This window comes from Crocodylus porosus, unplaced genomic scaffold (assembly GCF_001723895.1).
Source record: "Crocodylus porosus isolate Cpor-Errol unplaced genomic scaffold, CroPor_comp1, whole genome shotgun sequence".
NCBI classification, from domain to species: Eukaryota; Metazoa; Chordata; order Crocodylia; family Crocodylidae; genus Crocodylus; species Crocodylus porosus.
Window position 1 is genome coordinate 279,627 of NW_017728919.1, and position 25,695 is coordinate 305,321.

The following is a 25,695-nucleotide window of genomic DNA, read 5'->3' on the forward strand; positions in this document are numbered from 1 at the left end:
AATAATGCAACTTTTAAAAGCATTAGGGAAACTTAATTCAAGCTGGCAGTTTAGGGGAACCTAAATTCTTTCCATCATGGTACAAATGTTTGTGTTTTCAGTTTCTGGTTTTCTCTCCTTGTCCCCCACAGTGGGCAGATAAGTGGCTCATTCTGCCATTTCTATAAGTAAGATGATGAGGGTTTACAGTATGAGCAGTGCATCTCCATAGACCAATTGATTGTCATTAAAGTGGTTTCTCTCTTAAAAAGCATATTTGAATTAAAATGGGCATTTGAAAGTACCTTAGGGGATCAATCAACATAACCCAACTTCTTTTAAAAAAAATGAAAAGCTCAAGTAGCAATAGCTATTTGATGTACAGCTGAACTTCTTAGGTTCTCATGCAAATCACATAGTTATTTTAAATGCAGTTTTTTAAGTTAAAGGCAGCATGCATATTTTCACGCTTTTCTGAATTTAACTTTTTTTTCCTTTTCAATTACTGTGGTTCAGATGCTCTAACTTTCACAGGGTGTGCTATATCTGAAGAGTATCGCAGTTTAGTTGGTCTCTTGTAATCATAGCATCTTGGTAGTAAATACAGTACTTGCCTATGTGGACAAATACTTATTAGGAAGACTTCTGAAAATCTTTTCTTAAGATCTTTTCTAGCATTGCTGATTGGCTGGGAGCAAGGTGATGGCACCAGATGATCAGTGAACTCTACAGACCTCTCACATACTTTACAGGTGACCAGTGGCCTAAAGACCACAATTTGGGAGCCTGCCCTACTTTTATTTTGTCTGGTACATGCAAGTATTGCATTTGTCTTTAGAACTTGGTACCAAGTGAACTAACAAGTAATTCAGGATCCAAGCAGCTGTAAAATTATGTTGAATGACTTCAGAGCTTTTTGTGACCTACTTTTTTTAACTTGCTCATTGATGCAGTGAGTGGGGAGCTTTTGTCCTTTAAACTGATAATGTTACCTCAATTGTCACTAGATAGCACATGGTAAGAGATAGCATTTCTAGTCATCTGAGAGTGTAACAAAGCAGAAGGTATGGTTTCATCAAGGTTTTTGAAAACAGGACAAGCTTCTCATTTGCTTCTCTTTCTTTAGTCTCTGCCTCAGGTTCTGAGCTATTTGAGGAAGTCTCTATTGAGTGAAATTTCAGGTGTAGGGCAAGTAAAAAATGGAACTGCAGCTAAAGAAATGTCTTTATATTAGCCAGTTTATTCACCATGGGTTTTCAAGCCTTTAGCATAATTTTTAAAGATTTTTTAGTGTTGAAACTCTTCTTATGCTGCAGTTTTAGCATTAATAAAATTAAAGCTACCAAAGCCCATTTAACTTTACGTTTAAAAACATTTAATTATTTTTTAAACTTACACGCACTAATATGGGTATAGGAGAGGCTGGCAACTGGAGGCTATGTGAAGTTTTGTTTGGGCTTTTTTGCCTTCAGAATACATTCTTAATTTCAAATGCTGCTTAAGTAATGTGGGCTTGAGCAGAAATAATATATTGTATGGTTTTACCTTCCCTATCATAACCCAGGGAATTGTTACATCAAATGAATACTTAACATTATTCATTGCCACCTGTTTTGGTGACCCATGATGGGCAAGAATTACCAAGCTCTTCTCATTCCCTTTGTGTGAATAGCCGTAGTTACTACAAGTGGCGAAAGTGGCATTATTAAAAGCTTCCTCTAAATTTGTCAGTAATGCCATTCCTATTAGAAATTGTTTGTCTTAAAGCAACTTGCATGAAGCTGTGTCCAAATTGTTTGTTTCTTTTTAAAGCCACTGAAGGAAGTCTGGATCCTTCCTATGTAATATATAATAATATAGATATATTTATATCTCTGTTATCTCTATAGATCTATGCAGTTTGTTTGTTTTAAATCTTAGCATTGAGTTAATCTGTGCAGATTGTCTTATCTTTTAAACGGGTTGTTCCACACTCAGTCCTGTTAATTTGGATGTGATTACATTTATGGTATATGGTACCACCTAGATTGAACAGGAGACCACTCTCCACTCATTTCTTTTAAGAAATATCATCTGTATTTAAGAATAGTCTTGTCCGAGTTCACTGTTCTTAGACCTAAACACCGATAGTGTACAACTCTCCATTGCATTTACTTTATGTAGATTTAGGTGCTATTTGGCACTTCTATTTTACCCTTGCACCTAAGGTGCATATTCTTAGGCTGAAAATAAGATGTCAGGCAAGTGGCTGCAGTAATGTATGCTGAAGGTATACCCTCTTGCTAGATAGAGTATGTGGCAGGACTTTTACGTTAATAAAATAATGTGGGAATTTCCTTAAGGTTATAGCGTGGGAATATCAAATGACTGGAAAAACTATACTTTATTTAGCTTTTTCAGTTCCTAATCTATCTCTAACCTATATCTCCTTGTCACTGGAAAACATGCATCACATCTTGTTTAATGGTGCCTGACAATCCTTTTGTGTATTACTTGATACCATACAGTGATATTATTGGATATTATGGTCCTAATCAGCTTAATAAGCAAGGCATAAACTACCAGTAACATTGAGGTTTTTGGCATGTTCTTCATAATCTAAGACAAAATCTTAATCTACTTTTCTATTAATGAATGCTGGGAAGGGTGGGTTATTTTGATGCTGTTACCAATATGACTTCAGTTTTGCTTTGTTGCTTAAACTTAAGATGGGATGAAAAATTTGCCTCCTCATCAGTGTCCACAAATCTAGGTTTGGCACGTACTTCAGGTATAGATGCACAGTTGAGCAGTGCTTCTCCTTGGGTCTTCATAGTTGGCTCAAACAGGGCAGTATAAAGGTCTGTATATTGGACTGATTGGATGTGACACACCATTTTGTTTTAACACTTCATATGAGCACATGAATAATAGAGCTGCTCTCAGGTTTTTAACCTTTTACCTTTCTGCTCAGTTTGCCTGCCAGCCTAATATCTGAATTGTGCTTCATTTCTCAAAATACCTAAACAGTAAAATGCTGTCAACTTACCCTATTTCTTTTTTCTTTTCTAGCGGGGATCTGACGAACTCTTCTCTACTTGTGTTACTAACGGACCCTTTATCATGAGCAGCAACTCTGCTTCTGCAGGTAAAATCACTTTTTTTGAAAGTAGCAGTCCACCTTGAGTACTGAGTGTACAATTAGATGGGCTGCTTTATTTGACTTGCTCTTGGCTCATAGTCTCTGCTTTCATTTCAGTGCTTGTTTTGACCAGATTTTAAGACCATGCTGAATGTGAGAAGCTGCTGCCCTATGTCCTTGAGGGCTAGCAGCATGAATATGATGGGTATCACAGGGCAGTTGCTAAGATGTTCCTGCAAGAGATTAGACCCCACAGTTTATGCTAGAAACGTTTGCACTTAAACAAATGGAGTCTCGCAATGAAATATGGGGCCATATGCTTGCTGTTTGCTACTACCCTTTTAAGACATCACCTCAAAAGCAGCTTCACCATTGAATATGGTGCTCAAAGTGAAAAATAACAGAAGTGACTTAAACTCTACAGAGCACAAATAAATCTTTGTTTATACCAGTCTTTAAAAGAGTAGAGTTAAATTGTGATTCCAGAGTTTAAGCATTCAGCTGTGTCGCTCAGATCCTGGATATAGCTTTGAAAAATGGGCAAAATAATGTATTCCTAATTTGGTTACCTTTGACCCTAGAATTTAAATTACCCGATAAATGAAAGCTAAGTGAGCAAGGCAAGATGAATGCAAAGTGGTTGTGAAAAATGCTGTGATGCTGTTGTTAAAATGTGTTGTTCACTCTTTCAGCTAATGGAAATGACAGCAAAAAATTCAAAGGTGACAGTAGAAGTGCTGGGGTCCCATCACGAGTAATCCATGTTCGCAAACTCCCCAGTGATGTCACAGAGGCAGAAGTAATTTCTCTGGGCTTACCTTTTGGCAAAGTCACCAATCTTCTCATGTTGAAAGGAAAAAATCAGGTACTGTCCCAGCAACTGAATACTGGGGTTATATGGGAGGTTTGGTGGAAATTGTTGTCACAGTATGAGTAAACAAGGCACGGGGTGCTTATATAGTATAAGCAGCTGCCATATTGGGAGCCATTAACTCCTTGATGCAACTTTTGCTCTTTGAGATCATATGAGCTATACAGAGTAGTATTTTTCAGATCTGTGAGGCATTTGAGTGCTGTTTACTTGCATGTCATCATCTATAATTTACTTTATAATTGGCTTTAAGTTGTAAAAAGCAGGTAAGTAGTTTAAGGAAGAATGGTATGAATTGGCACGCTCTGGCTTCGTGCTTGCCCTCTGGTTTTGTCTGATATCTAATTTTTGCAGTTAAAGGGTATTATTGCTGAACGTAACAAGGCCAAATGGTGCCAAGACCCCATTGATCAATATAGAAAGTATGCAGTAATACAGAGGGGCTAAGGAATGCATTATGGATTACAAGTTAAGAAGCAAAGAAGCAAATCATGTTAAATATAGAACGTTAAATAAATATTCCATGAAATATAGAATGTAGATTATATAGTCTAAACACTAGATAAATATTAATTCATCTCTTTTAGTTGGTGCACTTAAAAAAAAAAAAAAAAAAATGCATCAAACATACTTACCATAAAGTAATGACTTGTTGCTACACACTCGCATCCTGGTTTGGAAGTAGAGCAAAATCGTAAGGCTTTTCAAAAGAGTAAGTAGGTTTACAGGTTAGTGAAGTAGGAATGGTCTACATTACATGTAATAATGCACAATTCCATAGCTTTACGCTAGCATAACACTTCTGGAGAACCCACATGGTTTCATCTAACACTGTCATTGTGTGCAGCTTTTAGTGGGGGGATTCAGCTGCTGAGGTTAAAATATAAAAGATTAGGTCTTGATTTGGCTTTGCAAAAGAAAAAAATTTTAAAAGGAGGCTGAAATTTAGGATAGCATTTTGGCCTGAGCTCATGTCACTGTCACCCTTGCAAATGAGTTTCATAATTACCCTCTTCTCTCCTTCCTTCACCCCTCCTCCCCACGATGCCCAGCTGAGTTTGCACTATGAAAACTCGCATGTTTTTAATGGGATTAGTCTCCTCGAAAAAACAAGCCTTTTAGAGTCAAATCTGTGGCATTTTGTGAAAGCAAATGGCTCTGAAAACTATGTAAATACAGTAGACTTGGAACCCACTACTACCTCTTGTTAAACTGCAGCTATATTTTCTCAAAGTGAAGATCCTTTCATTACAGTTGCATCATGGCACCATCCAGCTTTTTGAATTACCACCTAGTGTAAGCTGCTCTGGTAATAACCTAGACATGTTGTACTTGTGTGTACTTGCAGGCTTTTATAGAAATGAACACAGAGGAAGCAGCCAACACCATGGTAAATTACTATACTACAGTCACTCCAGTCCTTCGAAGCCAGCCCATCTACATTCAGTTCTCCAACCACAAGGAGCTCAAAACGGACAACTCTCCAAACCAAGCAGTTAGTCATTATTTTTTATGTTGTCACATTTAATACAACTGCCTAGGTATTTCATTAGCTATTACTTGGTTTCAGTTTTGGTGCTAGTGGCCCGCTAGTCTTGTAACTGAAAGGATTCAAGTGGTTAAATTTATGCTCTGTTGTATATCGCACTTTTTATGAAATGGGGATACACTGGTCTTAGGCTGTGTGACAACAGTCCGTCTAAACAGCTGCCAAAGCACTACTTATGCTCTGTGTACTGACATGCTAATATAGCCTCTTGTCTAGCCTAAGATCTTAAGGTGCCAATTGGGAGCACGTGTGACAGCTTCTATGGCATGATAACTTAAGAATTTAATTACTTCCAGTCCTATTAGTACACAGAAAATTGGGCCTTAGAATCTCATGGTTCTGATCTTGCTTCCTTCCTTTGGTCATAACTTTCGGTTCTTGTCTGAACCGGTAGAACTATTGAAAAGCTTAAGGTGCAGCTCTCAAGTAAGTAGTACTTTCCACTATAACCTCAAGCAGGCCAGGAGAGATGACCTACTCTATCAGCTGAAGTAGTTGGGGGTATGGTATAAAGTGAATATAAATGGAAACCCTAACTTTTTTTTAGGTTGAGAACTAGTGATTGCACTTTAAATCCCCAGGTAAAATTGGAGTCAAAGTCTCAATTATACCTCCAGAAAAAATACCCAAAGACCTTGAGTAAGCTTTAACTTTCTGTGGGTATGGAAAAGATACTTTATAACCAGCCATATGTTTTGAGACTTTGAACAGAAGAAACTTAACCACACTGAGGAGGAAATAGTACTGTTTACATCAGAGTGCAGTATGTTAGCAGCAGTATTCACCTTTTGATGCAGGGTAGACATTACTTATTTTGAATGCTCAAATTCAGTATTTCTCTTCAAGCATTACTCTACGAAGAGTCCATTTCTTTCCACACCATCCCTTTTTTGGCAGACTGGTCTCCCTTCAGAATGCACTTGTCTTAATTAATGTCAGTGACTTTAGGTAAACTGTACCTGCTTATCAGGTCTAATGCATTTTTACCTCCTCTCCTTTTTGCAATCCAGGTTTTCATCAGGAGCATACCCTTTAATAATCCACAAATCGATTGCTGGTACTTGGCGTACGTGACAAAACAGGGGTTTGACACAATAATAGTGAGCATGTTCTGATATCAGTCCAGTTCTATCAATAGGGTTAAAAAAAAAATCTGTGAAAAGGGGGTAGGCTCTACTATCCATTTTATGGACTTTTTTTTTTTTTAAGTATTAAATTTAAATTTAAAAATAGTAAGCCTTAAACCAGCCAATGCTTCTGTTCTGTCAGGTTCTGTAGCTTATCTAAAGTTCAGCATTTTGTTAGTAGTCCTAAAGTGCCAGTATTTGCCATACTTTCAAACAGAGCACTTGAAAGTACCATAACAAACGTCTTGATTCTGGCTTAATTCAGCGTGTTCTTGGGGACTGGGTGTGTTGTTCCACGTAGGTAGAGGTCTGTACTCCCATAGGAAAGTTCTCTTCTCTCTCCATGTTGTATTATAGTCTTCCTTGCCAACCTGATCTCTGCATTTCCAGTATAACAGTAACAATTATAGTTTATAACTGTATGAATTCCACTTGTTTTGCACAGGCACAAGTAATATTTCTAATGATCCACACTCTGTATCCTAGGGTGTGGTGCTTAGTCTTGATGCTTTATCAAACCTTGCACTAGCAAATGTTGAATAAGATTGTAGTTAAGACTGAAAAGAGAGCAGTAACTGAAACACAGCATGCATAAACGCTAGCTGTCTTTCCATTTAAGCAATTCACATTTTGCATGTACATTTTCAGTTTGTGGATTTTTATGTTGCAGTGCTTTTATTGGCTTAGTAGTATACAAGTATTGTCAAACTTTATAACATAGTATTATGTTAACAGGCTGTGTGTAAGGAAACTTGTGACTGATTTCTAGTCTGCAATTCTCCTGTTTTTATAGTAGTGTGCATGTAGGAAGCTTGGTAAACTTGTACTTCTATCAGCAAGAGACTTAACCTAACAGGATGTTTGGTTCCACAGCGTGCCCAGGCAGCTCTGCAAGCAGTGAACTCTGTCCAGTCTGGAAACCTGGCACTTTCGGCCTCTGCTGCAGCAGTGGATGCAGGAATGGCAATGGCTGGTCAGAGTCCTGTCTTGAGGATCATTGTAGAAAACCTTTTCTATCCTGTCACTCTGGATGTCCTGCATCAGGTAAAATGAGGTGTCTAACTGCCCCTTGCAGAACAGTATAGAAGAAGTGACTGCTATAATTTGTATGGGGTAGTGCTGCTTTGTCCAAGCCCCCTTTGGAATTTGTCATTTTTGGGGAGGCAGTTATGTTTTTGTCCCAGGTTAAGGTCAGTGTCTCTGTTTGCACTTGAAGGTACATGTAAAGTTATAGGTATAGGAATATAGGCCAAAGGTGTGTACAGGGTTGTGTTAATAAGTATGTTACTTGCAAATTAAAGGGATATAATTCTGTCATTCTATTCAGTAATGGTGAGGCCTCACCAGGAATCGTGTGCCCAATTTCAAGCCCCACATTGCAAAAACAATGTGTACATTTGGGGAAAGAGTCCAGTAGAGAGCAACAATAATTATTAGAGACCTGGAAACCATGATTTATGAGGAAAGGCTAGGGATATTTAGTCTGGAGCAAAAACAGGGGATTTGATAAGTCTGCAATGTGAGTGGGGCAAAGCATAATAGTTCTAGCATTAACTATCTGCATTGATTTACGTGCTATTGAAAGAATGGTTTGGATGGATCTCTTGTGAAGAATCCAGTTTCACAATGTTTGCCATAAGGGTGTTAGTTGCCTCTGTTTCAAGTTGACAGGTCTTTAACATCATAAAAGCATGACAGATTTTATTCCCATCCCACTGGTTAAGGAAATAACTATTCAAGGAAATTGCTAAAGCATTCCTCTTAACGTGGCTTCAGTTTGCTTTAAGCAAGAGAAGGGATAAAATGATGAACTTCTTGAATTTGCAAAGCCATTTTAGGAATCCACCACTTTAACACAATCAGAATATAATTGAAACCCCATATTTTAATGAAATCCTAATTTTGTACATTGCTCTTCTGTTCTCATTTTAATTTTATAATGTACGAGTACTCTAAATGGTGCCTGCAGTCTGATTGAAAAAACATAATCAAGTTTTGTGATGAAAGAGAACCTAATTACTGAACTAGTCTTAAGGAGTTTATGTAATTCCCATTGCATATAAATTAAACTAAAGCTAATAGTTGCTTTTGTCTGCAGTTCCTCATTTTTGAGAAATTGAGTTGTTTAAATTTGTAAGAGATCCAGCTATTAGAAGTAATGCATGCAAACTCTTTATCTTGCAGATTTTTTCTAAGTTTGGAACAGTGCTGAAAATAATTACATTCACCAAGAACAACCAGTTCCAGGCCCTGTTGCAATATGCTGACCCTATGAGTGCACAGCATGCCAAACTGGTGAGTTTGTTTACAGATTTCACATGCATTGAGCTTCTTAAGGACAGTTTTGTAAATCAGAGTGCTTCATGTTGGAACAGGAGACGCCTGTTGTTATGCTGGATACAGAGTACCATATTCCCAAGTCATATTCTGCCCTTGATTATACATGTTCAGCCTTTGACTTTAGTGGGCATTTGTTTACAGTTGATACACTTCAACCATGAAAGTTGCATTTAAATATGACTAAACTAATTGTGATAGGATGCAGTTAAATAGCTTTGTAGCATGTGTTATTTAAGTGTGCTACTTAGCTTTGGTTTATATGGCACGGTCTAAGACTTGGCATTTTGCTTCAGGTTAGTCATAGAATCGTAAGGGATGTAGCACTGGGATGGACTTCCAGAGGTCATCTAGTCCATTTTTGTACTGGGACCCATATGTTAACATCAACGGCCAGTCCCAGCCTGTGTGTGTGCGTGCGTGCGTGTGTGTGCGTGTGTGTCAGATGGGAGCTCTGACAGCCTGCAAAGGAAAAGCCACAGTTTCCCACGGTTTTTTCCTTTAAAGGAGAATCCATTTTTAAAGTTTTGTTTGCACCCCTTTCATATATTCTTACAACCCATGGGTTGAGAAACTCTGATCTAGTCCAAACCCCGGGCTGAGGCAGGACCATCCCTATCCAAACCATCTCATACAAACCATAATCTAAACTCTACATATATTCATATATGTTCTTCAGCATAAATGCATCTCCAACAAGGTAAATGTTCCCTGGCTTTTCTTGCAGTCTTTAGATGGACAAAATATCTACAATGCCTGTTGCACACTGCGTATCGACTTCTCAAAACTCACAAGCCTCAATGTTAAATACAACAACGATAAGAGCAGAGATTACACACGGCCAGATCTACCTTCTGGGGATAGTCAGCCCTCTATTGATCAGACTATGGCAGCTGCTTTTGGTGAGAAATCCTATGGAATATGATGAGTTTCACAGAATCCTACATAGTTAGGGAGCTTCCATATCCATGTGCTATCTGCAGGTTGTCTTGCTTAACAACCAGGTTTCTTGTACTCAAAGATGGATTTTTCCATTTGATCCAACAGAGAGTCTGTTAAACAACTTTACCCTTTAGTGTTTTTGAGGTGTGAAAAGGCTTGAGTTAGTAGGGAACACTAAAGGTGTTTGTGTTTGGAAGACAAGTGCTCTGCGTATGTGATCCCTGCCTTATTCTTTCGCAGATGGCCTTTGCAGATGTTTTTCTGCTTTCTGTATTATTAGTGCCACCTGCTGTTCTCTCACTGATATTGAGTGCCTGAGACCTGGTTATACTATAGGCTTTTTTAATAAATGGTTTTGAGGTTGATACAACATAGATAAAAACAGCAGCCTTTTGAAAAGTGTGTAGAGCGGTGAACAGTTAATTTTTAATTGCTGTTTCAAAGTGGGGGGAGCCTTCCAAACTAAACCCCGAATACACCATTAATCATTCAGTGGTGAGACTACTAGAAAAAAACTTGTGAATGGTATTAGGTTAGAAGCAGTTCTTAATTTCCTGTTATGTCCAAAAGTGATGGTTTTCCATTCTGGCCTCCGTTAAGTGAGTGCTTATCTTGAAGTGCAGATATCTCAGAGGAGACATGTATTGGTTTTCTCTGAAGTGAAACTGTCTGGCACAAGATTCACTGACTTAATATCTTACTCTCTTTACCAGGTGCTCCAGGAATAATCTCTGCTTCTCCATATGCAGGAGCTGGTTTTCCTCCTACCTTTGCAATTCCTCAAGCTGCAGGTACTGTATTTAGTAATAAACTTAAATTATTTAGCTAGTCCATGTCACTGGCTGGCTGCTTTAAAAACAATCCCTTTACAGAGCTCTGACTTCTACCAAGCAGCCAGTTCAGTAAGCATCTCTTGGAGTAATTGGGCTAGAGAACATTTTAGAGGAGATGAATATTTTGAGTATTGATCCTAGAACATAGAATGGGATGATCTGCAAAAAATGGTACTTGACTGGGAATGGAAGGTCCTTGAAGTAATCTGTCTAGACAGTTGTAGCTGCAGTAAATAAGGCTATTTAGATAGGGGGAAGGAAAGGGCAGGACAAATGTCACATATGCCAAAACTGCCAATTACAATTGATTTAAAAAAAAAAAAAAAAAAAAAAGTATCACATTTGGTAGTTCATCGACGCTCAAATTTCAGCTTTATAGCACCTGTCTGAAAGTTTAATCAGAAACAGGAAACTACTTTTCCATTTTGTGTTTTAAATATTTCAGCTGAATAAAGTTAATATGATAAATCAGTGCAGGGTACTCAACTTTGTTGCTCTTCTGTTGCAGATATCAGAATGATCCATGTGCTATAATAAGGAAAAAGCCTAATCAACCATTTGTTCTCAAACGTGTCAGTTTTTAGGTAGTAGGTGCCTTGTTCTGAGGTTCAAGTTCTAAGCACTTTGGGCTTTTACTTATTATAAGCTCTGGACTAAGTCATAAAGCTAAGAAGGCAGTGCAGCCAAACAGAATTTAGATGTCAGTGGGTTAACGTGGGTACAAACCAAGCTGTTTGGCTCTTAATTCTTTGTTGATGTTGCATTTTGCAGGGTTATGCATAGGCCACCTAGATGGGTATATACTGTTTATGAACAGTGTTTAATTAGACTAGTATCTCTGTCACCTAAAGGGATTTAAAGCTATATCTTGTAGAGGTTGTGTGATGTGCTTGACATTGCAAGGTGTCAGATGCTGCAGTAAGCACCCTGGAAATGCCTGTACATAAAATAATCCTTCTCAAATGGAGCAGTGAATAATGGACAGGAATGTACAGTGTCTCATTTCATCAGATGCATGGTCAAAGAGTGAAGCACTTGTGGCATGCATTGGTTGGAAAAAAATCTTACAAAAATGCACTGCTTGTAGTACCTTTCCTGCACCCACAAAATCAAGGCTTTGCATTGAGACAGTTCTGCAGCCTATGAAGTACAGCAAATACTAATCCCAACCAGTTTGCCTCCAGAGGCATCTGGTATGCACCAGGCACCACAAGAGAGCAGATAAACTGTTAAAACTGAGAATTGCTTCCTGCATAGCAGCACCAGAATTGGAGGCACCTGTCCCTCTTAGAGTAAATGGTTGTTTTTAAATGGAGACATGCATGTTTTAAGAAAGGTGGGGTTTGAAGTTCTCCCTCCTGGTGCGGCTGATTACACTAGAGTACATGCTGTTAATTTCTTTACTGGTTAATATTCTTTAATTTCCAGGCTTGTCAGTTCCAAATGTTCACGGAGCACTTGCTCCTTTGGCTATCCCATCAGCAGCAGCAGCAGCGGCTGCAGCAGGACGGATTGCCATTCCCGGCCTTACTGGGGCTGGGAACTCCGTTCTGCTGGTTAGCAATCTGAACCCTGAGGTTAGTGGAGTTGTAATTTTACTCTTTTCTTCTTCCAGTTACTTCTTCTTTCACTTTCTCAACACTAAGATTGTGCTGAAAGTCATTGAAAGTGAAATCTTACTATGTCCTAAAGGAAACGGCAAAACTAGCAAAGCAGACAAAATGGGCTCTGCCGGTCCTAAACCTCAAAAGCAAATCAGTACTCTAGTCACTGAAGGAAAATGGGAAAGTCAATCTTAAATTGAAATCTTTGCTCTTCCTTGGTTGAAAGCCAAGGGTGTTGCCTGTCTGCTCTGGTCCCATAAAACTACAAAGCCTGTCCCTTCTTCCCTTATTTGAAACCACCTACTCCCATGGATCTAGTGCCATTTGGGTCACAGTATAGCTAAAATCCTTCCCTTCCTTCCTTGGCATGTTCTGGTTTTCAATACATTAATTCAGAACTACAGAGAGAGTTCATTCTACCCTCTACTCTTTCTGTTTTAATGTCTCGGCCCCTGCCAGCTTGTCTTCATTGTACCTGTGCAGTGTTTCCTCTGCCATGTGCTCGCACATTTATTTTTCCTTTCCAAGATTCCTTGAAGATATTTCTTAGTTATAGACCTTAACAACTCACCATTTACATTTTCAATTCCATTTATCTCATTGAGTTGAAATATTTACTCTGTTTTGAATGAAGCAAGTAAAATTTGGAAACAAACTGCAACCTTTTTATTAAAAGGATTATGAGAGATCATTCAATAAGAATGAAATGGATTTCTGAGTCAACTTTTGACTTTGTTGGATTGAAAGTGTAGACCATGTTCCAGTTTGTGTGCAGTAGAGGATGGCAAGTCTTTGCTGCTTGAAAAATAATGCTTAACTGGTAGGACTGCACATAAAATATAATCTCTACTCCATGTAATTATAAAACTTATCAGTCATGTCAGAGTAACCATTAAACCTCTTTGCATCAAAGGGGAAGCCTGGATGAGATGAGGAATATAATAAAAATATTTAACTCCTTGATAGGATTAACAAAATTCAGTCAGTATTTCAGACTGTTCTTTTCACCTGTCTGACTATCATTACTGTTTCTACAGGGCATGAAATAATATCAGTGGTACTCCCAAGGAGCTCTGGTTAGACTAGATCCTGGCCCTGCTCTTAAAAACTCCTGTCATCCTGTTTCAGGAGCTGTTGGCAGTTACTTAATCGTAGTGACTTCCTGTGCAAAACAGATTGCAAGCCCCTTAACTGACAGAAGCCTGACACTTGCAGGTTTTGGATCCATTGTGTGCCTGTTGGTGAGGGGCACGGCATGGTACTTTTTCTATGTGGATATTTAAATTGGGCTTTTGCTTCAGTCTTGTAAGTTTGACTCTACTTTCAAGCAGCAGTTTCTGAACAGTGTGCACAGCTGTTTTGTCAGAGTAGTAGTTAAGCAATTATTTCATGCCTTGCATTTTTTTTTTTTATGAACTCTTCACTCTCCCATCCAGCTTGTCTTTGGGCTAGAGAGACTTTGATACTTGTAGTGAAGCTGTGAACTAACAGACTTAAACTTTTTCATTGCTTGTGTAATCAATGTTTTAGAAACTTACCTATGCCACAACTGGTTGGTTAAGAGACAGTATTTCTCTGGAATGACTCTAGCAATACACAAGCCTTCTTTCTAACTCTTGAAAGTTTTTAAACTCTGAAGGAAAAAACTTCTGAGGAGGGTGGAAAGCCTGGATTTTCTTCTGCTTGACTTGGGATTTATTTAGATCACGGACTCTGTGCCAGAACAGGTCTGCATGTTAAGCTAATACAGTGTTCTGGGAAGAAAGGCTTCTTCCACTTGATATTCCTGCTGACTCCTATCAGTCTGCTCCCCTGCTCTGGCAGACCCAGCACACTGCATGCATTAACCGAGTGTGAGCTTCCCTCCCACATTAATGGTACCAAGTCCTCTTATAGCAGACAGTTCTTCAGTAGTCCCTTCTGATGGGTATTTTGCAGTAATTCAGCAATGCACCCAGTTAATATTTTTGCTGTGGAGGCAGTGATTCCCATCCAGACTACTCCTCTGAGCTACAGTGAGATAGATAACTATCCGAAAGACATTCCTGCCTTAAACAGCAGTTTGAATGTCATGCTGTATTTTGTTTGAACCATTAGGCCTCCTTTTTTTACTAGGTGGTGATTTTTTTTTTTTTTCTTCAAGAGGCCAGGATAGTTTGGGCTTAATTTTAATATTAATAGTTCCAGAAGTCACTCTACTGTGATACTGTCTCTTACCTTCTTTATATATCTTAAGTAAAAATGCTTTTCTTTTATCATTGTGTTCCACTAGGTAAAACCTTATTAACTATTCCTGTAAACAAGTATTGTATGTAGAAATCTATAAATCTGACTGATGGAACACTACATATTTCCTTATGTATTTACTGACCTGTGTTTTTTGCTACTTTTTTCTTTTCTCCCCATCCCTGAATATTTTTTTTCTTCCCCTGATCCGGAATTTCTTTGCCAACTGACTGCACGGTACTTCTGCTTCCTGTTGTTGCTTGAAACAAAACAAAACAAAAAAAACCACAAAAAAAAAACACAATAAAAATTCCCTTTCCAAAAAAAAACAAAAAAAAAAAACCCTGCTCTTCGGAAACCAACCTGCCCTTCAATATTAACCATCTTGAAAACTTCATCATCCATCAACCAATTTCGCCATTTCCTGCGGGGACTCTGCCCTTCCTCGTTGTGGACGATTTGTGCAACCTCGCTCTCCCCTTCGATTCCTTACCTCTTCCCTGTCCCTCCGCTGCCTTGCTCTGCTGTTCTCTAAAGAGAGTTACACCCCAATGCCTCTTTATTCTTTTCGGTATGTTATTATTCACACTTTTTATTACCTTGTTTTTCATTTGAGATTTTACTTTTGATACTTCAGAAATGTACAGTTTGCAGTTTGCCATGTTTTTGAATGCATAATTTCATTTTGTTTTTACGTTGTTTACATAGTTTTCCATTTAATTTTAGTTTGCCCTTATTTTGAAGTTCAGTTATGCATGGTTTATTGCTTTGCATGTCTTTTTATAGAAGTTTAAAATTGTGGTAGCATGCTAAATTGTCTAGTTCAGTCCTCTGGCAGTTAGACTTTTCTTTTTTTTTTCTTTTTGCTAAAATCCAGTATCTGTTTCTTTAATGTATTGTTCCATTATTATTCTGCTATATATCAGTTCCCCTCAGTAGAGCAGAATAAACAAAAATGGTTGGAATGAGATCAATCTGGTTGTGGATGTTTTTGCTGTTGGATTGATTGATTAATGTAGAATTGGATGAGACTTTACGTTTCCTGCCTAAAGACTATTTTCTTGTTTCCTCACTTTCTGAAGGCGTCTATGGTGATGTACAAAGGGTGAAGATCTTATTTAATAAGAAGGAGAATGCCCTAGTTCAAATGGCAGATGGAAACCAGGCTCAGCTTGGTAAGCTTACCTGTAGAGGGAGCAGAATAGCAGTGCTAGAAAACACTGCTGTGGTAGCTGCAGTTGGGATTGTGCTTTTATGGCTGTCAGGTTATAACAGAATAGCTTAATAACACCTCTGTGGGGAAGGGAAATAGTCAATATTCTCATTGTCCACGAGGTACAAAATAAGCGTCCTTGCACTGAATTGCTTGTCTGCAGGCTGCGATTTTGGTGTTACATGGAAACAGATAATATATTGTTAGGTATCTTGCTAATGGCAAAGGGGTGGGCAGTACTGAAAATGTTCAAAATAATGATATTGTTGGCAGTCTTGGTGCTGGGGTATTTTTTTTTTTTTTTTTGTGGGGTGGGGAAGGAGTTGTAATTTTGGGTGAAATGTTCAATGTGCTGTTCAACTGTTGCAGCCATGAGTCATTTAAATGGTCAGAAGCTTCATGGGAAGCCTATCCGTATCACACTCTCCAAGCATCAGACAGTACAGCTTCCCCGCGAGGGACAGGAAGATCAAGGGTTGACTAAGGACTATGGGAATTCTCCTCTCCATCGTTTCAAGAAACCTGGCTCTAAAAACTTCCAAAATATCTTCCCACCTTCTGCTACTCTTCACCTCTCAAATATCCCGTAAGTAATCACATGAGCGTTCCCAACTGGCCAAGTGAGAATGGTGTGGGGAAGGACTAGCTTTGTAAACTGAATAAGGTACTAGGTTTGGTGGCGCTTGATATTCAGATCTGCATTCACTAGGACCTGGGAAGTTCTGGGCACTGCTCATTTTTAAAAGAAATGGGATATCAGCTGTCATCTACCAGTGTGCATTATGGCATGGTTTTAGGTTCTCCCTTCAGCAGGTTTGGTTGTATACAATCCATTTCTCTCAGGAATGTCAAGGTGCCAGCTTTCCAAATTCATCCCTCCACTCATCATGTCTAGAGTATGTGTATCTTTTGTTGCTGCTACTTTTTAAAGAATGTTACTTGCAGCTCAGTGCGCCTGTAAAGTAACTTGTGGAAATATCGAGGCAAAAAAGAAAGTGAATGAAAATCTCTGTGTGAGCAGGTAGGAGGGAGTTCCACTGGCCGGCAGTGCTTTGTCAGTTTGACAGATTTCTTTCTGCTTTCATTTTCGGGCTGTTTTTTTCCCCCGAGATCCTGCAATTCAGGATATTTGTAGCAGCTCATGTAAAATGTTTCCAGAGGGAAGAAATGCATAGTTTTGCCACACGGCAGCAGTGTTTTGTGTCTGGAAAAAACAGTAGTTAAACACGAACATACTGCAAATCTATAAAGAAGACATCTCTAAAGTACAAAGCAATAACTTTGTCCAGTCAGAATATAGGAAATTATATTCCTCCATTACTGGCAGGAGAAAAGACTTGTCTATTGTTAAGGGATCTTAGAAAATGAAATGGCAAAAGATGATGTTTTTGATAGTTAAACTTCTAATCCATGCCAGCCTAAATCTGACTTTTTTTTCCTTTTTTGTTTGTTTTTTTTGTTTGTTTTTGTTTTAAATCAGACCTTCAATAACTGAAGAAGACCTCAAGATGCTGTTCTCAAGCAATGGTGGCATGGTCAAGGGATTCAAATTCTTCCAGTAAGTCTGAGGTCTTAAGTGTTCTGTTTTGATGAAGCTGTTAAAAAACAGTGAGTTCTCCACAGTTTGAAGTATTGGGTAATAACTGCCACAGAGCAAATACCTGTATTAAAAGGTGTTTACACTGCTTGCCTCATCTGGGTAAAGAAGTGGGGGCCACCCCCTTGTAGTAAGTGCATGGACAGCACAATGACCTGGTATTACAGTTGGACTGAGTGGGTTAATGGCTGAGAGGTGTATTTTCATTGTGAAGACTAGCTCAGCCCAGTAAAAGGAACAGGATAAACTTCAATAATGTGAGCCATTCTTGCTGAGATCTCTGGCTCCCTTGAGCTTTGGACGGTAAATTTGAACAGAGTCAGAGAGGTAGTCTGAAATCAAGCAGAAGGCAAGGCAGAGTTGCACCTTTTGAGACTTAATTGAGTGATGCATAAGCTTTCATAAACGGCAGCGTATCTCCAGTGAACTGTTGCATGCACAAACATAAGCACCACTACCTTATCTAAACTAAAAGGTGCAGCTCTGCCCTGCTTTCTGCTTGAATGGCATCAGAAAGAGCCTTTACAGACCATGAGAGCCAACTCGATTTTTTGGATTTTTTTGTCTTGCCAGGAAGGACCGTAAGATGGCTCTGATCCAGATGGGCTCTGTGGAAGAAGCCATTCAGTCGCTTATTGACCTCCATAATCATGATCTTGGTGAGAATCACCACCTGCGTGTGTCCTTCTCAAAGTCCACCATTTAGAACTTTGGAAGGTGTGAGACCGAATGGACCTGACTTAAAACCTCATGGGTTCAGCCTTGACCTTAAATGGTTGAACACTATGGGACAACTTCCATCATTCCAGAAAAAAAAGCCACTTTAAAAATGCAGCTGAAGTGACCTTAAAGACCAGAGATTTTATTTTTTTAAAGAGAAATCAGTTTACCGGTTTTTAAAAAAATTAAATCTAATTCCTATTGCTAACCTTGTGGTGATGGGATAACAATCTCGATGACTGTTCAAACAACAACAAATAAATCACAAGTTAAAGTTTACACTTTGGAAACTACTCTGGGAAATTTCCCTTTTCCCCCCCCCCAAAAACGATCCTAACAAGCTTATCAGGTTTCACATTGATGCCTTCTTTATTTTCTTTACCCATTCAAGCCTTGGAAGACCCAAAACCACTGTGCAAATTCACTTTAGCGCCTTTGAGTCAGGATCTTGCAACGTGCATGGTGTGTGGGAGTTCCCAACTCACCCAGTGCAAAGGGCCTAGCCCCTAAGCCATGCATCTGCTATCCTGTGCCTTAAACTTTTTCTTCTTATTGGGAGGGGGGAAATATTACCTGAAATGTTGGGATTGGCTTGGGAATGTTGAGGGAAATTAGTTCTAGTTATTGGATCAGCTCATTGTAACGAAGGACAAGTGAAGCTGGCAAAGTGGATAAAGAAAATATTGGGCTTTGACTCCTTAGGCAGTTAATGAGTGTCCCACTGTCCATGAAACGTCTCAGTCTGCATAGTATCATGTGTAATCTTGCCACTTTTCCAATCTGCGTGTGGTTTGATTTCCATCTGTGCATTCTTTCAGGTGGGCGTTAAGATGCTTTGTTTTATAACATTCAAACTGAGCAGAAAGGTCTGGGTGAGGAAAACGCTCCCACGACCCATTTACATTCCAGCAACTATAGCAAGTTGACAGGCTCTCCTTTCATTAGAGCCTTGATCAAGCTATGAAAATTAACCACTGTTGGACACTTGTGAAGAAAACAAATCAGTATGAGCTTGTCTAAATTGTACATACATCTAAATACTTGGCTAGGATTTGAAGAATTATTGGATATCCCACATTAGAAAGGTGCTTATCTGTCACCTTCATGCCCCTAATTTGAAAAATTAACAAGACCAGCGTAGCTCCGCCATCGTTCTTATAGCATGTCTTCAGCATTTGAGCTTTTGTTTTAATCCTTGTATTATACTTTTGATGCAGTTGCTGTCATCTGTGCCTAGCAATATTTCCAGTTGACCAAATATTCTAATCTCTTTATATGCAAAAGAAATAGTTTAAGTACCTTTTTATAGAACGATAAGATGGTATAAACGTAATCTAAATTTACTTCTTTTGTGGTATTACCCTTGTATACTGTACTTCTTATTTTATTTTATTTTTTTTGTTGTAATTAAAACTGTAGGGCAGGAATTTAGTTTCAGGCTGAGGTCATGACTGAGGATGAGTAATGTAATGAAACTGTTCAAACATGTTAAGCTAAGCAGGCCCGTTTTTTTTCTCCTTTATTTTATTTTATTTTTTTTTTTAAAAGCAAAAGGTGTTTGAAGTAACAGACACCCTGTGGCCTTTGAATTCAGTTAAGTGGACCCAGGCTCAAGTTTTTACATTTTTAATCTCTAAGCCCATATCTTTTAAGTTTATAGGAAGGGAATATATTAAAAGAATTAGAAAGCAGCAGGTCATTTTTTTCCCCCCTCGGTAACACAAACCTAATTGAACTGAAATATCATTCCTCTGGCTTACAACTTTCCCGTGCCGTTCTGCCTTCTCTCTCTTGTATAATCCATTGTTGCCTTACATTTCCCTGTAACCTGCAACCTGTTTTGGATGCAAAATAACAAGAATCTTATACTTTTTTTCAGGGTTTTTCTGCAAATTGTGGACCAAAGTTTGTTTTTTAATTGTCTGTCTCTCGGTGTTTGCAAGTCACGGGTTCCCTTGTCTAGCATGAGATCTCCTGACTTGCCTGACACTAAAGCAGGTGGAAAAGTCTTAACTTGTCTTAGTTCCTCCCTGAACTCTTGTGGATGTGAACTATGCTGGAGAAATGTGTGAAGTCTTGAGTGGAAGGTTCTGCTTGGGTTGCTGGCATGAGTGATGTGGTAGTACTGGCCTGTCTTATTGCCATCTTTTTCTTTCCTTGCTGTGGCTGAAAGGAGTTGGAAGTTACCGTGAATCAGCAGCATTGCCCACAGTTCAGAGTTGAAAAGCCTCGTGACAAGTACGTGTAGGTTCCATTTACTGCACATCCAAATAAGCTGGTTCCTGAAAAGTCTCAATCTGTTTATCTGAAAGCTCCCGGTTTCCCTGGCCGGCATCTTACACTCAGTAGGGAAAATTCCAATCACCAGCGAGGATTCATTTGCTCTTCTCCCTCCCTCCCCAAATTAAAAACAGTAAATCAGTTCCCCTTACAGCCAGGGGACATTGTCTACTAAATGGGGACATTGGCTACTAAATGGGTACACTTGAATCTACTACAGGCAGCACTCTACCTTGACTTAGAGATCTATGCGCAACCCAAGTGGAACAGCTGTTTAATTCTTAAATGCATTCAATCAACCTCACCCAAGAAACTGGGAAGAGGCTTATTGGAATGAAATCTGTCTGCCAGCCTCTGCTGGTTTGGTCAGCAAACAGACTTATGTATTTTGCAAGATGCAAGCAAATAAATTGAGGTGACCCCAGAACCCAGACAATTATGGGTTTTCTCCTTTGGATCCCTGTGTTTGCATGTAAAGAATGTGAGTAACAAAAGGGTGTACATATTTATAATTTTTTTATACCTGTTGTAAGACATGAGGGGGCAGCAAAACCCAGTTTTTTTATGGTGAACAGATGTATTGTATATTTTGATAACAGCTATTACAGGTTCAGTATTGTGGAAAGCGGGGTGGGAGGGTGACCATACACAACATCAGAATTCCATTGCCTCTTTCAAAGAATGTTTGTAATGCAAAAAAGAATTGAAATTAAAACTATTTTATAACAACCTTTGTACCTTTCTGTAGCTCTATTATTTACTGTTCCAATTGTAGAAAGCAGTTATTGGCCAGTCTGTACTTGTGCTTTCAATAAATTTCTTCTGTATTCTTTGCTTCTGATTTTCCTATCTTTTTATTGTGCCCTTTTCAAACATTTTTTTTTTTTTTTTTTTTTGCTTCTGATTTTTTCCTTCTAATGTAATTTCAGCTGCCTTATTTTATATAACTGACTTTCACATACCTCTGGGCTGGTGGAGTGTTGTTAACATTAGCATCTTTGACTCCGCTGTGTAAAGGGTGGTAATGAGACAACCAGAAAGGACAAATATAGCCGTTTTTATCACTGATTTACTCCAAACTCTTCACACTCCAGCCCTTCCATGTTTGAGAGGTGAAGTTCAGAGGTATGAAGTTACAGGGTCCTTAACTGATCCTCTGCCTTTGTCACATTCCAGTATTTCTTACCTTGCGTTCCTAAACTTTCCATATACTCTAGCTAATATTCATGGAATAACCTAACCTTCAAGTTAAACATAATACCCTCTGCAGTACTGTGCTCTAAACATGTGTGAAAAGCTTGTGACCAGCTGGATGTAGTGTTGAGTGATCCATAATCTGGGTTCCAGGTGAAATTAGGAAGTGTTGTATTGGAACAGCAGGCAAACCACGGGTAGAGAGATGCCGCTAGTCCTTTGCAACTGACTACAACACGTGTCTACGCAGTCAAGGTACTGAGCCTTTCATTCTTTTCATGCTGCTGCAAACATCTGTTAAGACTGAATGTTTTGAAGGGAAAACTAGATGTGTAAAACTAGACTGCGCTGAACAAAGCCAGCATGGTCAGGATGATTTAAGGAATATACTCCCATCTCTGACACATGCTGGTTGCATATCTAATGTGCCCACCTGTGCAGGTTTTTTTGGGGTTTTTTTGTTTTGTTTTGTTTTGGTTTTTTTGCAATATCCTTTCAAGTCCTACACTCCAAAGGAAAATAGCAGCTTGACATGCAAGATGCAAGGATCTCTCAATGTCTAAGCAAGTGATAATTGAAATTGTGTTGAATAAACTTCAGGTCTACTTTTTTTCTAAGCATTGGCTGCATTTCCTTTTTGCCAAGACTAGTATTTCCCATGCCTGCCTGCCTCCCTCACGGTGAGGTGGACCATGTACGACTTCATCTTCCAGCATTTACCAAGCTGGCATTTTCAGGCATTAACCTTTTAATAGGATTTGTCTCGGAGGGGTGCTAGGATTTGTAGTGGCTGTCTCTTCCCTCACCTGCGCTGCTCTGAAAATGTCATGGGTCCCATGAGCCTCATCACCCACAAGAAGGGGCGAAGCTAATTGCTATACATGATGGGTGTGTACAAGAGCGATTCTTCTGCAGGAGAGGGTGACAAGGCTACAAAGCCCAATGCTGCATGTTAACGGTTTAGGGAGTGAAAGGAATAGTAGGGAAAATGGACCCTTTGCCCCTCTCCAGAAGAGCAAATCCTGTCTGTGCTGGTTGCTGGCAGGAAGTCTGTTGCAACCTAATCTCTTCTGTCAAAGAGGAATGAACAAATACAGAACAACCAAGAGGTCATTTTATCTCAAATAATTTGTAGCTGACAAACAGGTGAGTAGCATGTCCCTTTAGCCAGCACTGCAGCAGGTGAGTGCACAGCGCTGTAAAATCCTGCCTGGAAGCGGAAGCACTGAGCCGCCTAGGAGGCGCAAGGCATCCAGGCTGTTCCTCTCCCCTCTGGCCAGTAATGAATTGCTAATTATCAGCTGTCTGGTGCAGTAATTATGCCCTCCCAGCTCTGCCCCTCCAGGCAAAGCAAATATCGATTGAGGGGATGGGCAGAAGCATGCACTTGGGGCCGGATCTCCATGGAAACGGTTGTGGCTGTCAGAAGATGTGAATTAAGTGCAGTGACTCCTGTTGGCAACCACATCTTTTCCCCCTCCCTTCCCCCTAGCCCCACGCACTTGCTCTATTGCCACACATGCAGTTGAGTGCCCTGGCTCATTGCCATGGGAACTCCTCAATGGGTCCCTGTGTGCACGTGTGTGTGCGAATGCATGCATGCGCATTTGTGGGCTGCAATTTCACAATGCAGAGACCGGAGGGAGGACACTCTCTGCAAATTGAAAGGGCTATTTTTCTGGCATTCATCCCACTCAGTGCTGCCAGTTGGCAATGGCTCCGGCTTTGTTCTCTAAACTGGCTCCTTCCCACATACTGATCTAGTGGGCTGGGATGAGCAAAAGGGGACCAAACACGCAAACACATGTGCAGTCTGACCTGTCATCGGTTCCAAGCGTGTGTTAGATGAAAGCATGGGAGCGGGAGAGAAGGGGGTCAGAGTATATGTTGCTCTTAGTTTGCCATCTTCAGATACCGGAGCTACCTATTCTTCCCTTCTCTGTGCTCTTATATGTACCACCTCTATTAGCCACGTGCTGTGAGTTTTGGAGATGGTTTTGTTTCAACCGAATGGTTGTTGAAAAATGCCAGTTTAAAGCAGACCCGCACTTTCCATTTTGTCTTAAGCTTCAGGAAAGTGTGCAAACACCTGCAGACACTCCCTGTGCCTGAAGAAAGGTGTTTGTGCCCCGAGAGCTTGCAAAGAACCATTTTTCCAACTTGATCTAATAAAAGTATCAATCACATTTATCCAACGAACCATGTCACCTTAAAACTGAAACACTTTTGCAGGACTGCATGCATCTCAACTAGACCTGTTAGATAAAAAGCTTTTTGACTCCTTTCTGCCAAAGCAAAAAAAAAAAAAAAAGGGGGCATATCTCAGCATAACTAATGCCTTGAAGATGTGTGCCCTACCCGCAAGAGGGAAAAGGCATATTCCAGTCCCTGCTCTGGCTTGACTTGGGGTGAGGTACTATTTAGTTCTTCCATGAAAAAATTTGTAAGCTGTTTCATTCCTTTACAGAGCATGAAAGATGGGGGTGGAAAGTTCACTGCAAGATGAGGGTGGAAATGGGCAGGCATGGGGACTTTCCTTATGCAACTGCTCTTGCTGTCTGCTGGAGTTTTCACCTTGTCTTTTGGTTTGTTAGCATCCTGACCAGCTGTTGAGCATCCTGCCCAGCTTCATACCCCTGGCTATGGAAACTGGCATCTCTTCGCCATGCTGCCCCAGTGAACTGCTAGGTTCAGGTAATCCTTTGACTTGCACTACTCAAAACCGACTCCTTTCCTCTTGTACAATTTCTCCTGTCGTCTTGTGTTGAATTTCCCAGTCTATTTGAGCACTGATGTGAAAGCCTTCCTCAGGCATTTGTTACCTCCAGTAAGAAAACTTTGCCCATTTAAACCAGGTTTTCCTCAAAGCAGGACTTAAGGGACCCAGTACTTTGAAATGCTACTGCCTGCTCTATAACTATCATTTCCACCGTTGCTACTCTGTTTCCCTGCTGCTTACATTTGCTGTTGCCTCGTAGAGTAGGAACAGGGGAAGCTCCCCAAGAGAAGAGGGTCTCTGCCTCTCCAGCTGCACAGACAAATCACTGAGCAAGGTTTCTGGTGGAATCAGGTGCAGGGTTTAGCAAGTCACTCCTGGGGGAAGATGTATTAACTTGTGCTGCTTTGACAACTTAATGGATGCTTGTAGTTTCCCTTGGTAGCAGCCACTGCACCTGGGAGGCTGGGGTCTATCAGTATTCTCTGCTATCACAACTGTTGTGCTCGCCAAAACCTTCCCAGTCATTTTAACTTTTGAGTTAGGCTCAAATCTTTCCTTTAATTAACCTGTCCTGCCCACTGCTGCTCGTGTCTTATTAGGCTCAGGGCTGCAGTTCTGCTCTAGAAATCCAACCTTTTCTGTTAATAATCTTTCCTCCCTTTGAAGTCTTACTGCTTCCCATGTGCTCCTCATCCCACTTAGCTGCTCTCCATGCACAAGATGACTGGGCAGCTTCCAGGACAGCCTTATCTCAGCCTTCCAGGGTCTGCTGAAGAGGCTGAACTTTGTGTCCAACATTACAGCAGCTACATCCCTTGCTCTTGATCTGCTGCTTTGGGGAAGTTTTTGCTATTTTCCTGAATCTCTAATGTATCTCCCTTTCACTGCTGTCTTTGGAAGCCTACAGTACATTTGAGATTTGTCCCTTTCATCTGTCAATGATCATTTTTGCCCAGTCAGCCATTCTGGCAGTACACACGCACAGGGTTTCCAGGAATTCAATTTCAGGGACCCAAGCCAGGCTCCAAACACCATGATCTCCTGTTACCTACCACCAAAATACATGTAACTTCACCTTTTTAGACCCTGATTCAATGTCCTTCTCTGCAAAGACGCAAGCCACCAGGTCAGAGCACCAGCGACTCCGGTTCTTCCCCTCGCTGCCCTTCCATTGTGCAGTTCAGAGGGACCTTAACCCTGCTCTCAAAGCAACCCCCCCAGCTCGGGGTAGGGACCTCGCCAGATGCAATTGCTTCAAACAATCAGTCTATTCACAGAGCCTGTCTGTCTAGGTCAACCATTTCGCAACTTGTTTAATCTAGCATGCAGAATCTATATGCTGATTAGTAAGACAGGCATCTAGGTTGTAGCCATATTGGTCTA

General features: G+C 40.0%; 1 protein-coding gene across 2 annotated transcripts in view; it reads left to right on the forward strand.

The window, feature by feature from the left end:
* The window catches only part of PTBP1 (polypyrimidine tract binding protein 1), a 38,495-nt gene extending 17,363 nt beyond the window's left edge, over positions 1–21,132 (forward strand). For both annotated transcript variants that reach the window (XM_019538241.1, XM_019538242.1), the window contains 13 exons: positions 3,031–3,106; positions 3,793–3,965; positions 5,320–5,466; positions 7,521–7,691; positions 8,832–8,942; positions 9,712–9,886; positions 10,640–10,717; positions 12,188–12,336; positions 15,127–15,160; positions 15,672–15,764; positions 16,172–16,388; positions 17,283–17,360; positions 17,973–21,132. In XM_019538241.1, the coding sequence (XP_019393786.1) occupies positions 3,031–3,106; positions 3,793–3,965; positions 5,320–5,466; positions 7,521–7,691; positions 8,832–8,942; positions 9,712–9,886; positions 10,640–10,717; positions 12,188–12,336; positions 15,127–15,160; positions 15,672–15,764; positions 16,172–16,388; positions 17,283–17,360; positions 17,973–18,105 (1,635 nt within the window). In that variant the 3' untranslated portion in view covers positions 18,106–21,132. The remainder of the gene's footprint in view (positions 1–3,030; positions 3,107–3,792; positions 3,966–5,319; positions 5,467–7,520; positions 7,692–8,831; positions 8,943–9,711; positions 9,887–10,639; positions 10,718–12,187; positions 12,337–15,126; positions 15,161–15,671; positions 15,765–16,171; positions 16,389–17,282; positions 17,361–17,972) is intronic.
* The last annotated feature ends 4,563 nt before the right edge of the window (positions 21,133–25,695 follow it).